The 12704-nt window shown below is 42.3% G+C and overlaps 1 protein-coding gene across 10 annotated transcripts in view; it reads left to right on the forward strand.

The window, feature by feature from the left end:
• Positions 1–12704, forward strand: part of LOC144113334 (uncharacterized) — an 87196-nt gene that overhangs the window by 54423 nt on the left and 20069 nt on the right. For 8 of the 10 annotated variants that reach the window (XM_077646343.1, XM_077646347.1, XM_077646350.1 and 5 more), the window contains exons 14-17: positions 1350–1598; positions 3212–3439; positions 6972–7252; positions 10837–10993. In XM_077646343.1, coding sequence (XP_077502469.1) covers positions 1350–1598; positions 3212–3439; positions 6972–7252; positions 10837–10993 — 915 coding nt within the window. The remainder of the gene's footprint in view (positions 1–1349; positions 1599–3211; positions 3440–6971; positions 7253–10836; positions 10994–12704) is intronic. The other 2 variants (XM_077646353.1, XM_077646354.1) reach the window with 1 other exon arrangement.

Genomic DNA, 12704 nt, shown 5'->3' on the forward strand with positions numbered 1-12704 from the left:
CAGAGAAGCCAAGAACCAGGCCAGGGGAAAGCTTGTACCTATAGGAAAACCGGTGGATACCCGGCGGCACTGGTGATCGATGCCCGCAGATCCATGCATCCACAAATTTAGCGAGAGAGCCGCCGTGGTATCTTGGGGGTTATGGCGCTCGGCTGCTGGCCTGAAAGACGCGGGTTCGAATTTCGATGGAGGCGAAATTCTTGAGGCCCGTGTACTGTGCGATATCAGTGCACGTTAAAGAACCCCAGGTGGTCTAAATTTCCGGAGACCTTCACTATGGCGTCTCTCATAGCCTGAGTCGCTTTGGGACGTTAAACCCCCATAAACCAAACCAAACAAATTTAGTGAAACTGAACATCGGAATGTCTTGCATAATCTTTGGTACACGACAAAAATGGTAGTAATAGGGTAATCCAGAGAACCTTTCATGTCATGTATGCATGTATATGCAGCCATTGTCAAAAAAAATGTAGCCCAATTTTCAGCTGGCTGGAATTGTTTCTCAGCCATATTTAGGACCTCGGTGGTTCTGTTAGTGTTCAGAACACATGTATAGTGAGTGAAAAAGTACTGTCCCTCTCTCTGCAACCTCTAATCAGTGACAGCAACGTGGGAGTTTGTCAGCAAGGCTTAAAATCTGTTTGGGCTACCTGTAATTTAGTTGTATGTTTCTGGTAGACTGTACAGTATAAAAGTAAAGACATTACGTGCTCTATCAAAGCTGGTGTCAGGCCACATAGTCAGCCAATTGTGGCACTCTGTACATTTCAGGGGTGTAGGGAACAGGATGGCCAATTGTCTGCTCTGTTGACAGCTTTAGGTTGCCAAGAATGCCATTTGAGCTGCGTAGCATAGCATATATGGTGGGGTCTGCTGAAAATTCTACATTTCAGTAATCATTTGCTGCGATTAAACTGCACTGTTACGTTTGTTTTGTAATAAGGAAATTTAATTAGCTTTCCTTGTACATCATGCTGTGGTTGTTTGGTGCTTCAATGAACTATGCGAGTGTATTCACATTGTTTGATCTTGAGTTACTCTAGTTGCAGCAGCATTATTTGTTTGTGGCTGATGTATAGGTAGAAATATTATCCTGTCTACCTCATTCAAAGGTGCCATCTCCATAAAACGATTTGTGCATGTGGCAACATTTCATAAAAGCTATGCACCACATGTGATCAGTAGACACAGCTGTAAAGAGCATTTTGTTGTCCTGTCTGGGCACTTCTTGATGGCATTTGGTTGTTCATGCTTGGACAAATCTTTATTAATGGACAGTGAGCTTCAAGCACAGTTTGGTACTCACCACTTGCGGTCTGTGCGTTGCTGTGCTGTTACCTTTGTTGCAGGCATCCTCAGCCCAGCCAAGTGGACCCCTGAGCAGCAGTGTGGCAGGGATGTGGTCATTGTCACAGCTTCACTACAAGCAACTCAGCATGGAAGTGTACTCCAAAATACGGGAAGTGTTCGGGGAAGAAGAGTGTCCTGACTGTGGCCGTCTCTTTCACAGTCGCATTGATCTTGACCCTCATCGTCTCACCCATACCGAGGACAAACCCTTCAAGTGTGTCAAGTGCCCTTATTCTTCAGGCTCTAAGGTGGGTCCACTCTTAAGTTTATCTCTGTGTGTTGCATTCCTTCATATGCCGTTATTTTTCTGTACTTCCTTTGATAATGCAATGTTCCACCCCATTGTAAAGAGCTTACTCTTGTACTGCCTTATGAGGCATTGAGTTAATGCATTTGAGGGGAGGGTTGATGACGCACAGCTAATTTGTCACTGTGCTGGTGACTTCTAGTGGGCATGCTGATTTTATGGGCACAGAGCTGGCCTCATTTAAGTTTAGTTCTTGGCGGGTTCTCTGTCTTCCCAGAGTTCCTTCTTTTTCTGTGAACTAGTCTCAGTGAAGCTCCTCTTATCAAGTCCACCCTTTGTTGGCAACCATATAAGCTTTGCTGATGCTGCTTCGAAGCAGAGTTGACGAGGTTACTAAGTGCAGAGGTCATTTATTACACACATTTTGAATAAGTAATGTTTGCTGATGCATTGAATTGCATACAGCAATCGCTTTGGAGATTTTGGAGGCATTGGCTTTGTCAACATTTAGTGACTGCATCATATGCTACTGGCATGCATTGCCATTTTTTTTCACGTGATGTTATAGGAATTGTGCTAACACTGATTTGAAGCCAGCATGACAGTGATTTGAAGCCAGCATGACAGAGTTATCATGCTTTGATAATGAGTATAAATTGCTTTCACCTCTCATTGCTGCTGTTATCTTCTAGAATGCATGTCAAAACTTCCTTTTCTACATTTTGTCCTTATTTTTCTGCCATATAACCGTGACACCTGTTTTACACCACCACAGAGTGTGGCCAGTTTGTATCAGTGGCTTGGTGCAACTAATAAATATTGGTTAAACCAGTTCTAAACCAATTTTGTATTCTTCAAAGCAGCTGTTGCAGTCATCTCTACAGATCAGCAAACACCTGTTTTCATGTGTTTCCTCTCATGTGTTTGTTTTCATGTGCTTTTATTCTTTAATATGGTTGGCTCCTCTTTGCCCACGTGGCTCTGTGTGTGCTTATTTAGCACCTGGTGCAGCTTTTCAAAAATAGTTGTGAACTTGTGAGGTGGTAATGGTATGGTACATGTGTATGTACATTAAAGGTGTGCAGAGGCCATAAAAGCAGATGGGGTTAACACTACAGTGACTTGTGGTTGCTGTTCTTCACAAAATTTTTGCAGCTTCATGCCATCACACCTCAGTAGCACTGAAGCTGGGTGTAGGTCATAATCATTATTTGCTGAAAAATTCAGCCTGACAAAATCTAAAACATGTGCCTTTATTTGTGCTTGTGGGGTCACTTTATTCGCGTCTTGCTTAGCTCATTAAACGAGTAAATACATACTTTGGCCTCGCATGTAGGTTGACCTTGAGACTGCGTATAGGTCATTAGTCGACCCCCCAGCTTTGGACCGTCATTTGTCAAAAAAAATTTTCACTTATAATTGGCAGTATACGGTATGCATTGATTTTTTTTATTATTTAAATGCGTGTTTCTTACCTAATGTATTCAAGGAATGTTGAGTTTAAACAACCTGCCACTTCTGCATTTAGACTTTTATTCTTGAATTGGGGCACTGTCTTTATGTCACTGAAAAGGGCTCTGAAAAGGGCACTGTCTTTATGTCACTGACCTATAGGACAACCTGAAGAGGCACCAGGAGACAGCTCATGAGGGGCGCACCTTTCCATGTGAGCGATGCGACTTCGTGGCGCAGTCACGAAGCTCATTGTTTCAGCATCGTCAGAAGCATACGGCTAATGGTGGCCAAGGCCGCTGCCCAGTGTGCCAGCGACAGTTTCCATCCTGGCGCATTCTACGTCAGCATATGCTCTCTCAACACCCAGATGCACAACAGCTGTTTAAGGTGCAGTGCCATTTTAGCCACTTGTGTTCTAATCACAGCTTATGGTTTAGCATGAACCTCTGGTCATGCTGCTGCAGGTAAAACTGAAGTGATTTTAAAAGTTGCAAATAACAACCATTCACATCAGTACAAACTTGGTAACATAGAAGCACTTTTAATTTCTCTTATTCAGCTGCATAATTACATGCTAAAGTATTCAATGATCTGCATGCTTTTGCAAGGACTGGATACCAGTATTGGCATCAATAATCTTGGGTGAGTGATAAAGTTGGCAATGTGGGAGTTCCTTAGGCTCTGTCAGTCTTTTTAGGTGCTTTCTGCTATTGTTAAAAAATATTGATTGGTTATCAGGAACTGGAAGGCACGATAACCGTCTTGATTATTGGTGGACACCTCAACTATGCCATGAGGAAGAGAGAAAAGTGGGAGTGAAGGAAGAAAGGTGCCATAGCGAAGGGTTCGGGAATAATTTTGACCACCTGGGGATCTTTAACTTGCACTGACATCACACATCACATGGGTGCAATTTTGCATTTTGCCTCCATCGAAACGCGACCAGTGCAGCTGGGTTCAAATCCTGGTGCCCCGACTCATTAGCTCAGTGCCCCAACCACTCAGTCACTGCAAATGGTACCGTTAAGCACATGGCCTGTAGGCCATAGTTTTTCGCAGTTTGCTCAGTTCAGTTTGTTTTTTAAGACTGTTTAGCTACTCTTTATTACATGGATGTGAGTCAATTATTAAACAAGTAGGACAGTGGTTCTCGAGCACATATGCATCGGGAACCTTTTGAGCACCTTGGAGAGCTGGGTTATTGTGCAATTATGGTTGACAGAGCTAGTCGTGACAATTAAGTAAACTTGCTTTTCATATGTACTCAAAGATCAAATTACTGTGCCAAATAGTTTTGCCTCTTAGGGGGGGGGAGGTTGCGGTACTGCTCCTCAGTACCACCCCATCGTTCATCGTTGCACGTTTGTTAGCAAGAACAGTTTATCTAGCAGTGATAGATGCAGAAATGGCCAAGTTTAGAATAGTGGTTGCAACATAGAAAACTATTGCCTTAAAAATGAGTACAGGAAAACCTCACTGATTCAGAGTCATTTTGACCATGGAAAATATTCGAATTAACTGGGTTTTTGAATTAAGTGGGAATGTGCTGTCTTTGCTGGATGAACTTTGCGATTACCATATCTTGCCGCACAAAAGCCTACTGTCCAGCACATCGCCTGTGCTGGCCAAACATGAGTCAACACATATTCCCCCTTACCGCCCTGTGCGTGCTTCATCCCGCGGCAGCTTTTTTTTGTAGTTGTAGTTTCCTGCAGGATGGCATTGCGACGTATGTGCAACTCAAAGCAACAAATGCATAACGATGCAATCACTAGGACAGCAATCTGCAGCCAATGGAGATCAAAGTGAAAAAGGGGGCTTCCACCTTGTCTCCACACTCATGTGCAGCCCGGCTGATTGAACTGCAAACAGTCTTGTAGTTTCGGATTCTGGCATGACATACGTCCCGGTGATTCTGGGAATTGGAAGTTTGCCCTCATGCTACCTACCACTTGTCCGAGGAAGTGACTGCCAGCGCGAACATGCTGGGTAAACAGCGCGCAACAATTTGAATTTTCTTCGGTGGTACTGATTTGCTGGCACTCGTCCAAAACTACCTCAGACCCAGCAAATATAGGTCGGCTCTACATTTAGGTTACCCCTGAACTTTAGGATGGACTTTTTTTTTTTGAAGATGAAGAAGAAAGGTCAACCTAACCGTCTAGCCACAGCACACTTTTGAAAGAAGCGGCGCAGGCAGGCATTGCGCACAGTCAACCTGTCCTGGGCATGTAGCAAGAATAGTCGCGTCTTGGGTCACGCACTGACGCTGTTAGGAGTGGAAGGTGCTTCGATGCCAGTGCCTCTGCTAGATGCTGCCTTGACCACAGCCAGGCTGGAGGGAGCGACAAGTGCACGCGCCACCGCCGAAGCACTGAGAGCATGTTGCTTTGAAACTGGTAGCCACGCCTGTGTTGCAGTGAAGCATGTCATCTCTGCAGACGCGTGTTCCGGTGATCCGCAAGCTGTACTTATTGCTTTCTGTGGTGAGAGTACTGGGGCTGCGGAGCTTCGCCTATCTAGCGTTGGCATTACTAATCGACATCGCTCTGCAGTGCCACCCCGCACCTCCGATAGACTGTCACATTGACTTGCGGTGTAATCGAGATTGGACATCCTTGCACAGCACCTCAGAGCTCTTTGCATTAACTGGGCTGGTGCGCACCACTGCTTTGAGTTATTCAGTCAGATTTACATTAGAAATAACGGGACCGAAAAAATTCTTCGAATTACCCGAGCTTGAATTATCAGGGTTTTACTGTAATAGCGTGGAATTTAAGTAATCCAGCCATAAGACAAAATGTAAATAGGCATTTATTTCTAAAGACTTGGTTGCGCAAAAACTAAAAGGGGGAAAAAAAGGCATCTGAAAGCAACAGGGGAACAACATTCATATACACTTGCCTTCTTTAGGTAAATGGAACCAAGCCTCTCTGTGTAGTTGCCTTCATGACAGAGTAAGTTTTAATCTGGTTGTAATGAATGCAAGTATTTGTTGGTTGCAACAGTGCCCACACCTTCACTCACGGAATTAACTGTGAAAGCAGCAAACGCTTCACATGCTTGTGCATGGTTTCAAGGTTATGGTTGCTTGTAATGGTTACAAAATGTTGTCAGTATCCTTACATGCCATGCAAAAAAACCTTAACCAAGGAATGCCTCTGATAACGTGTAGTCTGCAAGCAGAAGGCATTGAGCTAGCATAGGAAGTGTGATGCAGTAGGTGCTTCTCAGTCTGCACCTGGCGTTTGTCTAAAGCGGCAGGCCAATGTCTCAAAATGCAATTCCACTACTTCATTTAACAATCCTGTTGTCTCACCGCACTCCTGGCTTCTGCACTTAGTAATTCTCTCTTGTGACCGATATTGACCGATATTTACTCATATTCAACAGCCACCAAGCTGTGGCATGCATCTGAACTATGCTGACCTTTTTTGGTTAAAACTGAATATGAAAAAACGAATTTGGCATGTTTTTACCTTTTATTTTTATTTTTTCGGTTTGAACCAAAATCTCCTACCCTGAATTACTTATATGCTGTCAGTGATATGAGGAAGACATGGAGTTTCACTAAAAAACAAAAGCTTCAGGAATCCTAGGTACGTCTTAAAATTGAAGGGTTTCCAGACTCTTTTTTGAAATTTGAAGAGGCCAAGCTACGCAGACAGCCTTTATATATATTGTTGAGGTTGGGTTGTTCGGTGCTGGCCTGCATGTGGCACTTCTTCCTATATTTGTGACTGCTGACCATGTGAGGTGAAAAATCGACTGAATCAAATTGTTAGTATTTATGATAGTGGCAAAAGCATAATAGAGAAAGCTTAAGAACAAAAGAAGATTTTAGTGTCACTCTTCCTTCCATAGCCTTTTCCTCCATTTCTTGCAGATTTGCCAATGTTAACAACCTGCTCTTCTCCAGGTACCTGGTGGTCCCCCTCGAGTGATGGGGCGCTTGGGCCGGCGCACGTATAAGTGCCCCTACTGTGGCCGTGTATTTCATCGTTCAAGCACTGACCTGCAGAAACACATGTGGATTCATGAAGGTGTAAAACCATTTCGGTGTCCAGACTGTCCATATCAGTGCCGCAGCCGCAACAACCTCAACGTTCATCGCCTCACGCACTCCAATGACAAGCCGCACCTTTGTGACCAGTGTGGCAAAGGATACAAGTCTAAAGCAGCTCTGCGCTTGCACACACGGTAGGGTTGCTTTAAACTCTCAAAGCAGAGTGCAGAAAGGGAAAGTTTGCATTCATGCATGTACAGCCATATTTCACACAGAAAACCTAGTGAAGCAGCTACCAGTAACCTTCGTGATAGTCCCTGCCAGCCTGGCTGGAAATCATTATAATGGCTAACCAATTTTTCGAATTCGGGGGGACCCAAAAAGTGATCAGAATGATTGAACAGACCAAAAAATCCGTGAACTGCAAAAAAACGCCTTTAAAGTCACAACCTTTGCCATTTCCCTTGTTGTGTTTGCTAAGCATAATATCAGATATAGTATTTGAGCCAGATGCATTCATACGTAGTGTCTGCGCTACTTTATGTCGCTGGTATTGGACTGTGCGACTCGGCCGCAGGTTGTGCTGCGAATGCACCATAATGCACACGCCACGCTAATCAAGAACAGTCAGTTTTCATGGGCAACAACAGTTGCGAAGACCGAGTGAGGTAACGCACTAGAAGTAAGCAGAACCAAGACTGGCCCACATCCACGTCGCTCCATCTGCCCTGCAGTATGGGTGTTGTCGTCTGTGCCGCGGTAGACGATGCCAAAGCTGGCTTGTTTTAAGCGTATTCGCTAAAAATGCTCACACCCACTTTGTAGGCCATCTCGATGGCAGTGAAGACTGCGCCATTAACTTGAGTAGTAACAGTGAGGAATAATAGCCAAGCCTATCCAAGCCAGTACGTCTGATCGACTTCATAAAATCTGGTTGGTTGCAAAAGTGATGCTTGCTCGTATCTTTCTTGGCTCTAAGAAACAAACTTTTGGTTGAAGAAATGATCTATCTCCATATTACTGCTGATACCTTTTTAAGTCTGGAAAATTGAACTTTTGGACTCTGCAGAGTCCGAAATATCTGTTGTGAATATGTACACGTTCCTGTGAAGTGCGTGGCGGCTTCTCAACCAAATACTAAATACCATAAAATTCCGAACTATTAGAGTCCAAAAAATTATTTGGCTACTGTATAATGGCACCATAGTGCTCAAGACTTGCATGGGTTTGTTTGGCAATGTTTCAGATAAGAAATTCTGGGCTAGTGCCATTTCATGCCTGTGCATTACAAGGAAATGGTAGAGGACACTTGACAACATATTCATTATACTGATAAATGATGTTCTAGCAACCTAATTTAAAGTGCCATATTTTCTGTCTTTCTGTACCTTTTGTTTCTCATTCACTGGCAGATTTTCTTTTCCAGGTAACAGTCAGTTTATTTTACCTGGCTACTTATTTATGAGTACTTTACTTCATTCATTGCTTAGTCTTGTGCAAAAGAACGTCCCTTATTTATAGATTGTAATTTGACCTTTTATAGACGATGAACATTAAGTGATGATGATGAATTTTTATGGCGCAAGGGCATCTATGGCCAAAGAGCGCCATGGCACAAGGTATTTTTGACTTCTCAAGATGGGGTCAAAGACCCATTTCCCAAGCATTTCACCCTAAATAAGCCGAGCACCGGACCGGGGGAAAGCTTGTACCCGTTGTATCACCGGCGGGTACCCGGCGGCACTGGGGATCGAACCCCGCACCTCCCGCATGTGAGGCGGATGCTCAACCACTCGGCCACCGCTGCAGTTGAACATATAGTACAAAACTAGACTGGGGCTGGGAAAATAGTGGAAGAGATGCTCGCAAAGATGCAATAAACTTATGTACATGTAATTGCCCAGAAGATGCTTATTAGCTAATAGAGGCTTGATAAATATGTTCCTTTTTACATACGATTTATAGGACGTACAAAACAAATAAATATACGTGAGCACAAGGTGAGATAAGAAAAGCAAAATTATATTTGTGAACTCATATTTTCTAGCGCTTAGTGATGCAGAGCACCAGAGGTTGGTGTAAATAGCAGATAACATGAATCTGATAATAGTTCAAATAGGAATTGTATCTATAAATCAAGAGCAGTGTTTGAGCACAATTTATGCAAAAAACAGCACTTGACACGAACAAAAGAATAAAGAAAATTTGCGCAGTATACAACAGAGTGATAAAAGCTTAAAAAGGATAGAATAGAATAACTGAAAAAATAAATATGTTAATATGAAAGCAAACTGGAATGATGTAAAGAAAAGTGGGCGGAAATTAATACAGTGTTTGTTATTCATCACAAATGCTGTTATGCATTCTTTGCGTTGATTTACTGTAGCTTAACAGCCCTTTTCAGTCAACTGTAGCAGATTCCAAACAGGTTCAGAAATTTAAATTTCTGAAGGCTTTTGCTTGCTGCCTTACAGGCGTTACCTTGCTTCACATTCAACTGCCAAATATTTCTAATAGAAAGGCACAGCTGTCTGTAAAAAGACGTCATTAAGAAAACAAGCAAGAGCTGTGGTGACGCATTTCCATAGAAGGACATGTAGAGAGAAACACTTGGTGGTTAGCAATGAAACCACTTTATCACAGACAGCCATGCTTGGAGGCAGGAGTGTTGTATTACAAACACTTAAGGTTGCTGTAGTGCCAGCCTTAACTTGAGCTGCTTCCTCCACACATGCTTTTGTTGGTTGGAGAGTAGATGTGCTCCTACATGACATGCCATTCAGTGGGGATATTCAGTGCTAACAACAATACTGCTATTGAAAACCTTGATGATAAGTTGATTTAATGTGCATTTACCACATTCAGCCAAACATGCATTTTTTTTAATAAGACGTTTATTGCAGACAGAAACTGGTGAAATTTTTTGTGATGTCGGTAACTCAAAGAATGAAGTAAGTGCATGAATGCAAACTTGTTCAATGAAAAAATGTTCAATGTTCAATAAAATGTTCAATAAAAATTTTTACTAGTGAAGTCGCAACTGCCAAATCTTCAGGGATTATGCGTTTTTGTGTGCTGATTCCAAGTATGTTTTTTAATTTTATGTAGAACAAGTCCTTGCGCAGTTATGTAATGTATTATGAAACTTTTTCCCAACAGCTTTTAAGAAATTTTTCTGCTGGGAACTCTCTAATATGCATGCCATTGGTTTCTCTTGACATCAAGGTATGCAATTAAGGTTGAAATTGTCATTCTACATATCATAGAAGTTGAGCTATAGCTTTTTGAAGTTGTCACTTCAGAACATGGATACAAAATTTTCTTCCCATTTATGAACTGGCAACTTCAGAACCCTAAAACTCAACTTCTGTGATAAGCAGGATGATAATTTTGCCCTTATCGCATACCTCGATGGCAGGATGGCAGTGGCATGCATATTAAAGTTTATGGAAGCAAAATTTTTTGAAAGCCTTGGGCAAAAAGTGGCCCAATATATTACATAAATGCACCAGGACTTCTTTTGCATAAAATTAAAAAACATATTTGGAATCAGCACATAAAAATACATGTCTCCTGAAGACATTATTAATGTGACCTCATTAAAAAAATTTGTAAGATTCTTTTCCCTTGTTAAGCTGATTTACTAGGATCACATTTTGCACCTTTTCTTGGCGTCTTCTGGAGGTTCCGTACTACCTAGCTCAAAATTAATTTTAGTATGAATACCCGCGACAGTGACATCTTTAGACAGATTTACTCATTTCTCCTAATTCTGCAGGACACATGGCCGAGGAGTTCTGTATCCTTGCAACAAGTGTGAATATACCGCCACGCAAAAATGCCACCTGAAGCGTCATCTGGAAACTCATGACATCATACGCCGCTACATCTGCGAGCACTGTTCGTACTCTTCAAACACGATAAATTATATGAAGGTGAGCTGACCTATTCCCATTTGTCATTCAGATGCAATAAGAGTTCCCGCAGCAGTTATGCCTGTAAATTTTGAGCCAGTTGTCCCATTGCATTCCTAGTGTACTTTGTCTTATGTGTGAGCATGATATTGCACTTTACTCTGATATTTTTCGTTGTGTCGCCATACTTTTTGTATTCTGTTTGTGTGAGAGGTGATCTTTGGGGGAAATACTACAGGAAATGAGTGGAGTAAAGTAGAGGCATTGACTTACTGCAGTCCTTGTTTGATTGACACAATTTTTTTGCCTGTTGACTAAATAATAAACCAACTTCACTGCACTGACCACAAGGAAGAAAACGGGCAGTTTACTAGCAAGCTAGCTGTATAAAAGTCCTTGTCAGTGTTTAATTGATGCAATTTAACGAACTGAATAAACTGCGTGGACTGTACACAAATGCATGTACCTTTTTTTACTGCTGAAAGAAGGAATAGTGTACTGTGCAAGAGTGCGTCATCCTTGCTTTGTGGTGCTGCCATAGTGAACTGATAGCATCAAGGTCATGTCACTTTCTTCTGTGTTTGCCTTTGTTCTTACACATTCGGCTGGGGTAGTGAAGCAATTTTACATTAGTTTTCCTTGTGATGACATTGTTTATTTAAGTGATGTTGGCAAAAGCTATGTTTACATGAATGTAGCAGCAGGCAATCAACTTTCTGGCATGTAGTGCTCATGAAAATGGGGAAGATGCACCAAGGCAGCATGTTGCTCCAATCCATCAGGTTGGGGTAGATCGAGAAGGGCAGGTTGACTTCCACGGTGAGTGGAAACAGGTGACGCTTAGCCACTTGGATTATAAGGAGGTGCTCTTGCCTGCCACCTGCGCTGGCTGCAATACCCCAGCTGCTGCATAACAAAGCAGGCTGTACGCAAGACAGCAGAGGCTGGCGTCGCTGCAGCTTGTACTGGGCATGGCTGCAGTGACCTGCCAGGCTTGATGTGGTATATATATGCTAGGAAATAAGTGCACTACAGTCGTACTCATGCAAACACAGCTAAAGATGCATGTTTACTTTGTGTGCTTTTATTTTTACTCTCTTGCTTTTTATTTATGTTCTTGTAACTTTCCAGTTTTGTTTGAGACAGTAGTTACACCCTTTGTGCATTTTAGCTCCTACACAAAGCACGAATGCTTGATAGAATGCTCCATCTGAATTCAAATAATTATTTTGTTATCCTGCTGAGTATGCTGTGAATTATCTTATGATACAAGTTGAGTGTATTTGCGACATAGAATGTTTAAAGATTGAATATAACTTTTAAGTACTGCTCAACATGACTTTTGCCTTTGAAGCTTTTGGCCAAGCAGTTTGTCGTACAAAGTGGTAGTGATCTTTGAATATTTGGTAGATAGAGCATTTCACTTCTCGCATCAATCCCAGTTGTGTTATGAATGCTGTACTTTATGGAAACAACATATTTGACATGACTTTTCTTTTTTGTTGAAAGTTAGCCATTAAAGGGACACTGAAGACAAGTTGGAGGTGGCCTGTATCAATAGGTTATAGTGTTCTAACCACAATGGCACTACTTTAGCTGAAAATGGAGCTTTTTAAATAGAAAAGTTCAGAAATAAAATACGGGTGGTGTCACCCCCGAATGTTTTCACATGCGGACTCTGGAAGCGAACACAGATTTTTCGCATAGATCCCCAAGGGTAGGCGGCAACGCC

The sequence above is a fragment of the Amblyomma americanum genome, chromosome 1 (genome assembly GCF_052857255.1).
Source record: "Amblyomma americanum isolate KBUSLIRL-KWMA chromosome 1, ASM5285725v1, whole genome shotgun sequence".
NCBI classification, from domain to species: Eukaryota; Metazoa; Arthropoda; class Arachnida; order Ixodida; family Ixodidae; genus Amblyomma; species Amblyomma americanum.